Source organism: Melospiza melodia, chromosome 3 (genome assembly GCF_035770615.1).
Source record: "Melospiza melodia melodia isolate bMelMel2 chromosome 3, bMelMel2.pri, whole genome shotgun sequence".
In the NCBI taxonomy this organism is placed as follows: domain Eukaryota; kingdom Metazoa; phylum Chordata; class Aves; order Passeriformes; family Passerellidae; genus Melospiza; species Melospiza melodia.
Window position 1 is genome coordinate 102,494,228 of NC_086196.1, and position 15,746 is coordinate 102,509,973.

General features: G+C 38.2%; 1 protein-coding gene across 14 annotated transcripts in view; it reads right to left on the reverse strand.

The window, feature by feature from the left end:
* EHBP1 (EH domain binding protein 1) overlaps window positions 1-15,746 on the reverse strand; it is a 206,588-nt gene that overhangs the window by 62,865 nt on the left and 127,977 nt on the right. For 13 of the 14 annotated variants that reach the window (XM_063152346.1, XM_063152349.1, XM_063152353.1 and 10 more), the window contains 2 exons: window positions 9,509-10,423; window positions 7,352-7,495 (listed from right to left, as the gene is read on the reverse strand). In XM_063152346.1, coding sequence (XP_063008416.1) covers window positions 7,352-7,495; window positions 9,509-10,423 — 1,059 coding nt within the window. The remainder of the gene's footprint in view (window positions 1-7,351; window positions 7,496-9,508; window positions 10,424-15,746) is intronic. The other variant, XM_063152355.1, reaches the window with a different exon arrangement.

The following is a 15,746-nucleotide window of genomic DNA, read 5'->3' on the forward strand; positions in this document are numbered from 1 at the left end:
CCTTAACTGGTGTAAACAGATACATATTATGGAGATAACAGCAATAAAAATCAGCTGAGAAATTCAAGTATTTGTATCTAAAACTGAAACTGCTAACATTTGTCATGCATTATCAAAGGTTATGCTTTATTCAGAAAATCCTTCCTGCTATAAAACTGACAGTACATACTAATTCTTCTTAAAAATTCCTTTACTTGCACTAATTGATTTATTTTCCCAGCTATGTCAGGGACTTGTCTACAGCAATATTTTTGTACAGTGAAATATCACAACTTCATACTAAGAAAGTGCTTAAACAGACCAAATATGAAGTCAAAAGATGTAGAACCTCTTTGGAAAGTTACTGAATTTTTTTTTTTTTTTCAGGCATTGAGGAACATTAAATAATTAAGTTGCCTGCTCTTGCCGTCAAGGAATTGAGATCAGACTATCTCAACCTTAGTGCGTCACTATAAAGAAGTAAATATCAGATCAGTTGGGGGTTTGAAGCGTTCAGTCAGTGGGTCCTTTCTCCAGTTAAAGAAAAGTATATTGTTAAAACAACTATAAAATTTAGAATGCTCATTAAATGTAAATACTCCACAGCATAGTCTTATCAGCTTACAACATATTTAACCACTTTTTAGTGGCATACAGACAAGACATATAAATGAACAACAGGGAATAAGTTACCAAAGCTCAGGGATTACCAAAATAATGTTCAATCTTTTTACCAATTAAATGGTAACTCCTTCTTTGTAATCTTGGGAAGATCTAGTGATCATATCTAAATCTGGTTGCAATTATCAGCATGACAGACTAGTCTTTTTTCAATCAATATTTTCCAATTAATATTAAAAGACGAAGGTTGCCACCTGCAAAGTCCTACACCTCAATAAATTCATGCTAGATGTTTAATTAATAAAGATCAGGTCTTAATCTTTTTTATTTTTTTAAAGAAAAACAAGATAATAATAATTTGAGAGTGCTTAAATGAATTAACACGACCACCTCAACCACAGACATTTATTTTCCAACTGAGGAGACTATAAAAAATCCAGCAGTGAACTGGATACCTTTCCTAATGCAACAGAAGTAGGGATTCTGGTTTGACACAGAAAAAAATACTAAATAAAGCTATTTTGTACTCATTTTCAAGAACCTGAACGTATAATTGGAGGAAAGAACAGTTGCATTGCTACCTTGAGTTTAAGGCATCTTTCAATCAAAATAAAATATTATATTTTTGCTGCCTTCTCTGAATTTGCTTTTGATATCACTTCTGTTCATGTTGGCTCCAGTTTACTTATTGGAGGTAAGTCTGGACAGTTTGGAGCTTATTAGTTTAGAGAGGCAGCAAATTATTGCTGGACATGATCAATAAAAGGGATCATTTATTAAAGCTTTTTTTTTTTTAGGATTTAAAATATTTCTTTGTTTTTATTTTATTGCAGTCAGCATATCCAGTATCTGTGCAAATGTATGCAGCCAAAATTAAAGATCATAAATACTCATATCCTTTCAGATTCTGCCACTTTCTGAAGCCTTTCTAAAAAGAACTTCCATTTCCACTAGTCTGGTGCATGCAAAAAAAAAAAAAAGTTATCATTTTGCACTCAAATATTTATGAAAATGAAAAGTAATGGGCACAACAGATTGACACCTGAAGTAGAAAGAGCTTATTAAAAATGAATTAGATACAGCTGCAACAAGTCCTTTGAGCAAGGGAGTAATAAAAAGCAGTATTCTGAGCAAGGAGAAAAAAATCTCATGGCAGAGCCCACTCCTCTGCCCTCTGCACACAGTGCTCGTGTGTTTGGAGGAGACAGCTTTTCAGTGAGGTACTCTGTATCTGCAAAATCTACTAAAAGAGTTGAACATCATTGCCACTGCTTTTTCTTTCTTTTTTTTTTCAATATATACACATTGAGGCAGCTACTGCTGTCATTCAGCTTGAATAAATATAAAATAATTGTACCAGAGATAATTAAACCCAAATCTTTCTCTATACAGAAAGCAGGGTAGCAACAGTTGCAATTAAGCACAGCAGCAGCCTCAGGATTATTCTCCAAACCCCCCCAAGTCAGTTTGTATTATTCTGGTTTTAAATTCTTATTGTTCAAATGGAGTCACTCACAATTTTTAGTGACTCGAATGCTGCTCTGAAGAAAGAATTACTATTTTCCTATTTCACAAAAGGCAGAAGACAGAGTGATTCCCTCCAGGTATCATACTACTGAACTCCTGCATCCACCAATCTATGCCAGATCCTAAATATGCAAAATTTTCTGCCAAATCCATATATGGGTGGCCCAGTCCTGCACTTAAATTCACCAAGGAGGAATCCTTAGCTCATGCAAAAGCCAAGTAACGTTAGAAACTATCTGTAGCCCCTGGTAGGGAGAAAAACACATCCTTTCCCAGATGAGCACTTTTCATGAATTCCATTAGATACGGCATTCCCTGCTACAGCTGTCTGCCTTACAAAAACAAATTAAAAGAATTTGACGCAGGATTTAGGAGATGCCAGAAATAAAGCTAGTGGGCATAATCGTAATTTTCATCCTGCTCTGTATCCTCTAAAACAGAGCCTAACTGTGGCAGCACCTTTTACTTTCATTATCTCCTGGTCTTCAGCCCAGCCCTAAGCTCTACCCAGTTGTGTTCTACCCAATACTTTGGTTTATTTTCACTGTTCAATATGCATGCCCATCAACACGTAGGATTATTCTTTACACCATAATATTCACATCTTGCTCTGAAGACAGAATTCTTAATTTCTTGACTTCTTTCTACAGTGCCCACATCTATGGTATTTAAGAGCCTCAAGAGCATTAATCACATTCCCTTCCCACAACAAGCCGTGGAAGAGTTATTACCTTGCTCTTCTGATGAGAACTGAGAGGGAGAGATCCAGCTAAAAGGATCTATCACTGGGTGCTTGCTCTGGGAAGCCTATTAGTTGGATTTTTTTCAGTATACTAAGCTTTACAGCCATTTATATGTCTCAAGCACAGCTCCAATTGATTTCCCTGACAGACCTGGATGCTCAATATATTTGCAAATCAAACTTTTGCCTCAAAGTGATCAAGAAAGGAAGGGCACAAAAAATAGTGACCACCTGGAGCACATTTGGCTGAAAAGACTTAGTGGCACTGACCAGGAACTCAGGTAAAGACAGGAGTACATTTAATTTTTTCAAGCACCTTAACCATGACCTCATCTTTTCACTCTTCACAGTCTCTGCTTTGTTTGTCGTACACCTTTCAATTTCTGCAGTCAAAAGCACAGAGGTCCACTGGACAAACAGCCTTCTACATCACCTCTATCCTCTGAGGAAAATGAGACACAATTGCTTTAGGGAAAATAATATGTGATCACATAATTAAAGACTACATCATAATGCATATACACAAAGGAGGTTAATTAAAGTTGCCTGTGCATTTCTTAACTCCTAATTCCATTCTCTGTAATCATGCTGACTCCATAACCATAGCCATTTGAGTTTGGAGAGTAAATGACAGCTGCAGTAAATTTCCATTCTTTATGTGGCCCAGTCACTAAAAGAAAATAAGATTTTGCCAACAGCCTTTACAGATATTTGCTGACAGCAAAGTTATGCTGAGATTCAAGAATTAGAGATTCCATCCCATGTTCTACAGATGAGGATTCCCCTCCTGGAAAGGCCTTTTAGGGCCATGGCTTCTGAATATTTCCCACTCAGTGTGGTCCCCTCTAGCCTGTCACTTTGCTGGATAGGTCTCATAGCCCAGCTCCAGTCTCCTCACCTTTCCAACATCACATTCCAGCCCAGCTGCCGCTGCTAACAACCATCACTGCAGGTTGATATTTTACAGCATCTGGAGGGAGCAGATATGTCCCTTCCAGCCCTGTGATATTCACCATGAGAAAAGGCAAGTTAAATAAAAATGAGTAAGCTAATAAAAAGGCTCTCCTGGTTAAAAGCTAAGTGATTACAGCTGCTATATCAGATTGCAAATGACAGAAGCATCTCGTAAAAGAGTCACCACATGCACACATACATCAAGAAAGCAAGCAGAAAGGCTGAGCTGTTTATAAATCTACCATAGAGAAAGGGATCCACGAGGGGATCAGTAACTCTCTTCACAGAGCTCTTAAGCTAATTCTTCCAGTCTCCAAAGGGCTGCATCAATTTTAATGACACAGCTATGATCCTCCCAAACCATGAGCATGATTTCAAGGAGGTTCTGATCAATGCAGTCTCCTCTTAAGACTTCAAATACCTGCACACATACCTCCACATGCTGTCTGGCATGCATACAGCTTGAGATTGAAGGCTTCTGAGAAGCACCAAATAAGCAAACACAACACTAAAAAAAATTCTACTGTGCTGCAAGGAGGGAAGAAATGGGAGAAATGAGGCTGTACTCTGTGCTTAGAGGAGAAACAGGAACACTGTTTTTTTCAAAATTGACTTTTACCAAGCAAATCAGGTGGGCACACACCAAATAAACCTGTATGTAGGAAATTTCCTCCCTGATGCTCACCCTGAGCAGTGCTACTGCCCATGCTCATTGTCCAAGCCCACGCACTGAGCGCTGCTCTCACCTGGTCACTGGGAAAGCAGAAACCCCTGGTTCTCACAGGACACATGGAAAGTGCTAACAGCAAGGCCCAGGAGATGAGACTTTTATAAAGTCACTAAGGACTCCACAGGCTTCTCTGAGCTGGGGTGACTGACAGCATGGTCTGAAAGACTAGGGTGCTTAAAGCTCTTTCTGAGAAGGTATCAAAAAAGGTGCAATTGCAAACTTCAAGAGTTACTTTCAAAAGTATTGCCCCTGAACTATCTCTTCAAAGTTTTCTTATTTAAAATTAGATCTTCCTGTTTCAAACCATTTCCATTTTCTTTTGAATCTCAATCCATCCTGAAAATGAGCCTCGTCCAATTTTCACTACTAAATGCTGATTCTCATTATCACAACTTTCATTTGGATAACACACTACTACACATTACTGCACACTGACATACAACACTGCTTTGAGTCAAAGTTCTTATTATTAACCTTAATGACCAAAAAGCCATGAATAGAAATAAGTCTGTGCTATATGCTAACAATCAAATGACCTGTAGAAAACTGGCAGAACTACATCAAATGAAAATGCCTCATCTCTGCTAATATCAAGTATGTTAAAGGAAAACAGGAATCAATGTGTTTTATCTTACACACACACAATGTGTTTTATCTTATATATGTTGATGCACACATGCATTCTCCTTCAGGAATATGCACATGTAGGGATATGTATATAACATATACATAGACGTTATACACAGCTTTATATAATGTATATTATTATATACCAACTGTAAGAGTCTCCAAATCACATCTCCACAACACACTTCAGAGATGAGGAGCTTTTGTCATTCTTATGTGAAAACAACTCAAGAGTGCCCACTACAAAGTGCCCAGATTTCACATGGGCCAGGACCATTTGTTCCAAGACAGTTCTTCTTGAGCTTCTGACAGAGGCAGCAAGAAACTTTACCTCTGCCAAGCTGCCCTAAAAGACTGCCCTTCCTTTTCCTGCAGGCTTCTAATTAATGTTTGAATTAATTAGAAATAAGGTCCTGTGGGTAATCTGGCAGTCCTAACTCTCACCCTGAAAACACATCACCATCTCCTACCCTCCAGCTGGTTTTCATGGCCTGGACACCAACTTCCTTATTGTGTAACTTCACATTACCACCTACCCATGGCACCTCTTCTCTGTATGCCACTGGGGCAGCTCCTTTCACTCCTGTTTGGATTTCACTAGCAGGAGTTTGAGACTAAAAGAGAAAGTTCTGCTTCCCAATACTATGACCTGCACCAGAAGGGGCCTCGGTCCTTAGGAGAGCAATGGTAAGAGATGCTCTTGCTGGGCAGTGTCCATGCAGACAATTTTTACTGACACTTAGGAACTTTTCTGAACTTCAAGGCTCCCTGACAAGACTGCAGTATTAACACAACTTTGACTGTTTTGAATAGATTTTTCAAGGGAATCTAACCATATTTTCAAATTTTACCTATTTTTAATATGAATAAAACAATGCTTTGTCAAACCTAATACAGAGAAAGATGTGATCATGTTTTTTGACGTAAAAAAAAAAAATTAAAAATATTACCCTGAGGCAGAAGAGCTGACAGAGAAGATTTCAGCTCAAACAATGAAATACTAGCAAAGCTGTAAAACCTTTGAAAATAGAAGCTTGTAATAAAAAACATTAGGCAACTTTAATTACAAGTTGTTTCTGCCTGTGTAGTTGCCTATAGTAACTCTCCTCTAATACTAATTTCTTTATGAAAAGATAATTAAAAAAAAATCCAAAGTGTAATTTATACTAAAATATACATATCTGGGAAAAACTTTAAAAAGAAGAATAAGAAAAATTATCTTATATATCATTAAATAAGTATACAAATAAGACTTGTCTGTGTATATTAATATATTTCAAAGTAAAATGAAGTATTAGTCTATGGAGAGGAATTTCTACAAAAAGAAAAACCAGCAAGGATCCAAGAGAGCTAAGAAAATAAAATGAAATGTGTTAAATCACTGCTTTCATTTTTTGATTGTATGATCCCATTCCTGTAAAGAGGAGAATCTGCCCCTCAGGACTTGGCTCTGAAAGGTGGGAACCTGTAAAGATTCCAGCCTTTCTCTGTATCGTTATTTTTCATTATATTTACTCTCTCAGTTGCCAGTACAGTCTCTAATGTGCAATAGTTAGAATCACAAAACCTGCATTGCAAAGGTTTGCATAAAAATTAATTAGCTTTCATACTCCAGAGAGTAGGGATCCTCCAGGTCACCATGGAAGCCACTGGAGATGCAACCACAGCTGCTTCAACACTGGAGCTCATTCCCCAGCTCAACTTTCCCCCTTCACCAGAATAATCAACTTTGGTGATAAAAAGGAATTGTTTCATCAACTCTTTTACAAGACTGACACAAGCAGCTCCATTCACTGCAACAACACTTCTAAAGCAGCTAGGAGCTCACAAGAGAGTCTCAAGGAAATGATTTACATTAACTGAAAGAGAAGCAATCAGAAATAGCACAAATTACTTCACTATCATTTAACAAGTGATGTTTGAGTTTCATCCCACCAGAAACTGCAGTGCCAATCAAAGAAGATGCTCCCAGACTTCTGCTTCCCAAGGAAGTGGGAGGCACCTTTCTATTGGCCATAACATCAGGAGAAACAGGTTTTAGAAGTGAATGAAGGACACACGACACACCAAACGTAGAGAAGAAATGTTCTGCAAGGACATGCCTCCCCCCACAACAGCACACACAATGCATTTTAACTCTGCAAACTGCAAGAGTGGCCAATGTTTCTTACATCGTTCAGCTGCTTATTGCGGGCTGGGATGAGGGTACTGCTTAGTTGTTTATTCCCTGCCTTTAATGCTGCATCTCTTCTTGCTTGCTCAAGCAGAACTCTCGCTCGTTCTTTAAGTTCTTCCTGTCTTGACAACATACGTTGCTTAAAAATAAAGAAATATAATTAACAGCAAGGCAGCCTCAGGGCACTGAAGGTTTATACAGTAGTTAATAGCCAGCGGCCTTCCTATACAATACAGGTCAGGAGACACATGAATTATGTCTTCATGAGGTGACAGAGCATTTATAGAAATGAAAAGATGATCAAAATGTAAAAAAAAAAAAAAAGTTGTAGTCCTTTATAATGTAAATTCGAGTTCTCTTCCTTCCCCTTAAAACTTAATTTCTATCAACATTTAATGCCTTTAAACTGCAACTGTGGAAAAAACCCAAATGGCTTCACAGAAGCCATGTCAAACGTGCTGTGTTTACTTATTTACTTTAATATGTATGCAAATATGGCTACAACAAAAATGCTTTGTTGGCTACTTATATGGGTACCACTCACTTATAACTTAAATTGAACACAAAGAAGCTGGGTACAAGGCAAAAAACCCTCCAAAAATATCTGCTTCTACTGAATTCATGAATATGCACAAGTCCCTTTTTCTTACAAAAGACTGAGCCTACTTTAAGAGCAGAAATATCAAAAGGGGGTTCTGCACAGGCAACACAAGAACATGAGCAGCTCCCAGGCAGACACACTCTCAAGGGCTGGTTTCTTAGTCAAGGTCAACTATCAAGAGTGGGAAAATGCATCTCCAGGCCTTTCCATGGGCCAGGGCTGGGACAGGTGCTGCCTGCTGTGCTCCTGCAACAACTACGTGGAAATGGAGGTGGTTGACTCTAAGCAACAACTGAGTGTAGGTTCAGAAGGAGCCTCACATCTGAAATTTTATTGCCATATGCAAATGTACCAATAATTAACAACAAAGAACTGCCTTTAAAGCCAACTCCTGCTTTTTCTTGGCCTGTGACACATTTGTCCATGAAAATCTTCCTAGAGAACAAATCCTGCCTCCTCCTGCTCTTTTATTCTGTATGGGCCAAGCTGTTCCTTTTTCATCCAGTACACAAAGAAGAAGATGATGATGATGATGATGATGATGATGATGATGATGATGATGATGATGATGATGATGATGATGATGATGATGATGATGATTAGAAACCTCACAAGACTTCATTAATTAAAGGAAAGAAATTACTTGACTCTGGAACCTATATTCGGCCATTATCACTCATCTATAGACTGCTTCTCTTGCACTAAAATCATCTTTACGGTGCTTACTCAGAAAAAAAGTCCCATAAAAATATTTGAAGCAATTCATACTATCAGAAGATTGGATATATTCTTTCCTTACCAGAGCTAATGGCACAAAGCCCAAACTTGAGAAAATTCTTCACAAGGATAAAATTATAAGCTTGTTTTGGCATTTTTGTAAGTGGAGGTGTTAACATGTTTTACATATTTTTATGATTATATGATTTATTGATAATACTCAGCATATATATAATATTCAACTTCCATACTCACAATAAATCTGCAAAGTAGGTGGGCAAACACTGTTATCTTTATAGAAAGGAAAATGATATTGTGGTGAAGTAACATGCCTTAGGCCACTCAATGGAAAGCAGCATAATTTAGCAGTCTGGAGTTTCTACCTCACCATACTGGCTATGTTCATGAGACTCTGTGGTTTCCCAGACAAGATTCTGAATTACCTTTAGTAAATTTTAAGGTATTCAAAGCTTTTTATTTCCTAATGAATTGATATCTATTTCCAGTCTTTGCTTCAGTATGCAACACTCAGAGGAAATGAGTTGCAACAGACAGTGGCAAAAGCTCTGGAGCCATCTTTGAGATAGTTGAGAACACAAATTTCTTTAATTGGAGAGAGATTGGAAAGATCAACAGTGGGACAATTTCTGTAAATTTTTTGTGTAATGATTGTTTTTCAGCACCACCTACTTGTCAGGCAAAATATTAATTGCCCAAAAATAAAAATACATTGCTCACCTCATCATTTATGCTGAAGACTTGGTGTAAATTACAAACACAGTGAAAGAACTTGAACAGCACCTCCATCCTAATTCACAGACACAAATGTCTTACCTGGGCTGTTTTTGCAGTTTGATCTGCATGATTTAAAGCTGCTCTGGCATCACTGTCAGAATCAGATTCTGTTTGCCTCGGAGAAGCATGTGGTTTCTTTGCAAGATCTGTATCCATATTATAGGAGTATCCTGGCTTAGAAGTAGGAGATAAACTTGGTTTTGTGACAGGTGAACTGGGATCTGCTCTTGTGCTCTCTGTGGATCCTATACATCCCAGCTTTTCTTGCTCCGAGAAACCCGGGGTACTGTCTAAGCTCTGGTGTCTCTTCTTGTTGTTATCTTCACAAGCAACTGTGGGAGACATATCCTCCTTTTGATCACTGACATGTGCTAAGTCACTCAAGTCTAAAGTGTCAGTTATCAGCAATTTCTTCCTTCCCAACACAGGCGGCACTTGTGTTGCGTCTGTACTGCTACACTTCCCGATTTCTTCAGACGCGGAAGTCCTCCCGGAGCTCTGCTGGGATTTCTGCGGATCCGTGTCGCTTCGAGTCCTGCGTGAAGAAGGGGAAGCTGTGCTTGGGCTCAAGTGGTCATCGGGAGTCTGATGCTCGCTCTCGGATTCGCCGACGCCGCTGTCGTTGACGAACACGGAGTCATCCTGCGAGGCGAAGTCGGCCAAAGCGCTGTCCGGGGGCTGCAGCTCGGGCTCGCGCTTCAGGTCGCTCAGCTCCGCATAGAACTTCTCCTGGTCCACAGAACTGTTGGTGTCCGTCTCGTAGTTGCCCACTTTGTATGTGCTCTTGCTGCTGTTCTCCTCTATCTGAACCACGTTCAGCTCCTGGCCGCAGAAATGTGCCCTTATCTGGTAGAGATAGGTCATAACAGTCAGTTTGTCAGGGATGGCCAACAAAACCATGTCCGAAGGCTCCAGCAGTCGCGATATTCCCAAGCTGGCAAACCCGTCGTAGGCCTTTGAAGACAGACAAAATAAAGATCACAGTGTGGTAGTTTCTTACCCATCATAACATCTCAAAAATGCAAGTGGAAATTTCAGTCAAAATAAGCAAACCTAAAACACATCTAATATTACAGGGAGAACATGGCTCTGACTCTGTTACTTATTATTCTTTTGGCTTCTTTATAGTCATTACTACTTTTTGGTGCACCATCCAACACCCAGCTCATTGATTTGTCCTGATGTCTTCTACACATTTCCCAGGACATCTTCATAGCAAAGCAGACTGAGAGAATGTAACCAGCAAAAACAATCAAACAGCATTTTTAAAAATATTTTTAACATACTTCAATGCCATACTATACTAAAATCTTTTCTTACTCAAAATTGTGAGACTTCTATGAGTAAACAGCTCTTCATGAAACTGCAGCTTGAAACCCCTTCTTTTTGCACTAGGAAACTCTACCAATATCTTAAATGGTTCTCATCCAAGTAGCAGGAAACAAGCAAACAAAAAAAGTCTAAGAGCTGGACCAGAAAAAAAAAGGAACTCAGGATGGCTTTTTAAGATAAGGAACAAAGATATAAGAAACACGACACTAATCCATCTTGAGCTTTATCATTGATGATCAACCTTCTGCCTTCTATTGGTCATGTAATTGCAGTGATTCCTGCTGATGAAAAGCTATGTCCAGATAGTCAAAAGGAACACCACCACAGATTACCTCACACTAGACATAAATCACATTAATCCATCAAGCAAATGCATTTTAAAAACATTTGTTGATGCTAAATTTATAAGAAAGAGAGAGTGAAAATCATTCCCATTTCGCTTTACTTTCTAAAAGCTGAACAGTTGCAAGCCTCCCACTTTGTGAGGCCACATTGTCTTCTTTTACTGCTGGCCCTTTAAGTGAGTGGGCTTGGTGCATCAGGTTTTTCTAGTTTTGAAGAATTAAAGCCGTTTCTCAATTTACAATTAATTATTACTATCCTGGATTAACCTTGGAAGACAATATTGTGTTTCAAGGAAGTCTTTAAAAGGCCTCCTGTTAGCGTAGATGCACTCAGTTAAAGCATGTGGGCTTCTCCTCCCCCAGGAATCCTGCAGCTCCTTTTCAGTGTCTCCTGAAGGGCCTTACAATGTTCACAGTGGATCCTACACTATTTTGAACAAAAGCAGATGCTAAATTTAAGACATGGATGAGAAAACTGTCCTTTCACAAGGAAACAGTAACACATCACTGGCTTCAACTCCTGAACTTTACATTTTTTCCTTAATTTCTTTAGTTTAAAAAGAATAGAGAAAAAAAAAAACATTATGGGTTTTTTTTTAAGCCTCTTGGTTTTTATATTACTAAGAATTCAACAGTGAGACAGAATGTGGGGCTGGGCTGGCCTGCTCCTGGCAGACCCAGATGTTTTGTTTGCTCTGAGAAAAAGAGGCTCTCTCCTCCTCCTTGCAATGTCATTCCCTACTCAGTGGTCCAATAGTTTTCATTTCAGCTGCTTTTCAAACTTCGCTTCCAAAAGCTGGAATTTATCTTCCCGAAATTTTGCATGCCTCCTCTCATGCTCAGGTACAACTTTCCAAAGCACTTTAGGTGAAGTACTTTTTATATAATTATAATAAATGGTTCACAGAGTTTATCTAGACACAGAAATGGTCTGAATAATTCATTATTAAGCTCTTCTGGGGTTCTCCCCATGCAAAATGATTTGGCCTAAAATCATTGCTGGTATTTGGCGTAGTATTTCTTGGGAAGGTTTATTATGATGAGAGACTGTTATGGCATTTATAAATACAGAAGTGTGCTTAGATATAGGAGCAGCAGTGGCAAACATGACTGATGTATTTGCTGGTACAAAACTCCAGATGGAGCAGAACAGCAGCAAAATAATAGGTGGGAGGGAATGGCAGCAACCTGGACCAAAGCAGCATCCTGGGAAACAGAGCTGGAGAAGCAGGATCAAGCTGACTATGGAGGAGAGGGAGACAAGCTGGGTGGGACTGAATAGACATGAGGGGCAGAGAGAGCAGCAATGCAGGGATCTGGGTGGCAGCCTAAGGCATGGCAGACACAGCAATGATGGATGCTCATACCACAGCAGAAACAGGCTGGGCACGGACACACAGCGAGCCACCCGTGCTTCTGTGGACTAAAGGTAATGCCAGGAAGTGCTGTTTGCTAAGTGGGTCAGTGCTGATTCAGTGGCATAAATAACGTGTTACCTCACACTGCAGGTAGTGGGAGTCACCATCTGAAGAATGATAGGACTTAAGGACAGGCACAGCAGCCAGGGCAGCCAAAGCCCATAGACATGACTTGATCTAAACTCCTTTTATACTCTCAATTTCTTATTCTTATTCTTTATATGCTAATAAAACTAAATTCTATGAGTATCTCCCAGGGTCTATAAAATTAAGGTGAGGACAGTGTTTCAGGTCTCAGGAAAGGTACTTGCTTAGAAGTAACACTACAGCAGGACTGAATTTGGAATGATGGATATTCTCAGTACAGCTGCAATCACTTTTTGTTGGCTGCTCAGTTCTTCTGGTGATGCCTGGGATTAAACACAGTTATTTCCTGCTGATGCCTGACACCTATTCCCCATTCCCTCTCATTCTCATCCACATTTTTGCTTCTCTCCTTTCAAAGTACACTAGATATGTAGATTGGCATGCCAGTGCTCTACAGACAGTAGCTCTAGAAATAGCAATTGTGTGTTCTGGATGTGTCCATATAGCACTATGTGATGGGTTGTTCTTCACTCCTAGAAAAGCTGGGAGTTTCCTGATATTCCAGCATATTTATAAATTCATCATATTTCTAATTAGTTTGTAACATAATATTAACAGAGAAAATTTTCCAAGTCAAATTATTTTTGTCAAACACGGGCATAACTCAGTCCCAATTTTTGCAAATATTTACTACTCTGCATGTTTAACTCTGCTTCTACATTATCCTACTGATGCCAACAAGCATCTCCTACACATGCAATTAGATCTGTTCTTATGACTTTGTGGAATCAAATTGTAGAGGTAAGCATGAACACCTATTACAAAAATACTAACTCCAGTTTCAAGGTAAGGAATATTTTCTATTTTGACTCAATACTACCCCTGTAAATCTGAATTCTTCTATTTAAATGTGTAATTGAAAAGAATTCCTTTTAAAAATGGGATATTTTATTAAGATGATCACTCAAGTTCAAATGTACTGAGGAATTTGTTAGAAATGGCCAAGAACTGGGGAGCATCATAAAAATAAGAAGCGCCAACTGAACATCCAAAAGATATCACCACATGATAAACAAACCAAGCTTCTCTAAGCAATGACTAAAACCAGAAATTCACTATCAGCACCATGCTGTTTTGCCCTTCTACTTCTCATTCCTTCATCTTGTCAAAGATCTAGCCCAAGTCTTGTTTAGTAGCTTATATTTTTAAAGTGCAGTACATGTTATGAGTGAGAAAAAATATTTCTAATGTTGACAAGGAACTATAGTGCCAGTATGCTGTAATTTTAATAAATTTTCCCTTAATTTAAATGTAATTGTAATTTAATAATAATCAAATGGACATATTATATCAAATTAACTGTTTAACACTACTACGAAGGTAATATGGATAGTTAGCTATATCTGAGATTTAAGCAGAAGCACAGCTCTTTAGACCAGCTGGGAAAGTATCCCAGTAATGTTTGTAATTTTCTCAACGATAATCTTGGTTTCTCTTTTGTTCCTGATAGAAATTTGAATTTCCAATGTGCACCAAAAATACCTTCCAATTCAGACTGATGCCAATGTAGTAGCTGTTTGGGATTTTTTAAATATATGTATATTCAGGAGACTAAGCCTATTTATCTATCTCCCAATGAAGTCTTTTTCTTTTTTTTTAATTTACTGACAAGCTGATTGACAGACATCAATTGGGATCCATCAGCACAAGCACCACAGGCACTATTCCAATCATTTCCCAACTCTGTAACACACTGACATATTGGCCAAGATCAGATGTCACAGGTAAATACCCTTTTTTATTCAGCATCAGTGGCAGCACCCAACTGGCAAGTGGCTGGCGTGTATTATGAAGAACCTCTGATGACATGCCTTTTCTAAGAGTACATTTCCATCCCTAATTATACACAATATTTGCTCTGGAACAGTCATTAAGAAATCTTAAGATTTCCTCCTTTTTTAAAAATTAAAATACAAACAAGGTCATGCACTTCTAAGATATATACTCTTAACCTTTAATCTATGGTTTTCATTTTGGGCAGAGGGAGAGGCAGAAAAACATTGGAAAAAAAGAAAAAGATCTGCTTCAGACAAAGAAAATCATCCTATTCATCCAAAGATGTTATTTTAATTGGTTAGGAGGAATCATTGTCAAATGTGTTACATATCTGCATGGAATTTCTAGGCAGCCATTGTTGGCAGTGCTGCATTCACTCCAACCAAGGGCACACGGGGTTATCTGGCAGAACTGTGTGAGACCAGGAAATAAATCTGCAGGAAGCAACTGAGATACTCAGGGTAGCTGTCAGGCAAAGGCTGGCAAAGTGATGAAAGAAAAAAACTGCACAATAATAACAATCACTATTTCTTCAGTGCTGGGAACTATATCCTGTTAGAGTCAGGCTAAAAAGTTCACTGTTTGCCATCACAGTTTCACAAAGAAAAGATGACTGATCATACTGCTAACGTTTTTAATTAATAATCTATTCTTTCTGTTTTATAATCCAGCTTAATTAGGCCAGACGCTCAACAAAACTTGAAGTACAAAAACATATGGTCACAGAAAATACTGTGATGCCACAGATAATCCACTTAGGTCATTCTAAGTCCTCCTATTATTATGAAAAAAATATCATCAACTAAATACTCATTAGATAGGAGCTGCTCAGAGATATTTCATTATTTATAATACTTAAGTACTAAATTAAAGACAAGTAACTCCCTGTTTAACACATAAGTGTGCAGGCACATTAAAATATAAACAAAATGAATTTTAATAAAGCACTTTCATAAATTCCATGTAACTAAATAATACTAGATTGTAGATATGTTTGCTATATAATATTGAACTTGGTAATTTATTTAAAGTATATTTTTATACCTTCATCCCAGTTAAATTTAGTGCCTTTTAAAGCAGTATAAAAATAAAATCACAGCTTTAAGAAGGCAGATATTTAAAACAATTTTCAGATGATCTTCAGGAACAATTTTATTATCAGTGACTCACATGAAAATTGTAATTTCTAAACACGTCCCTAGGGCCCAACTGAAGCTTGTAACATCTCTAAAATAGTGAGCAGAAATAAACAGTCTTCCA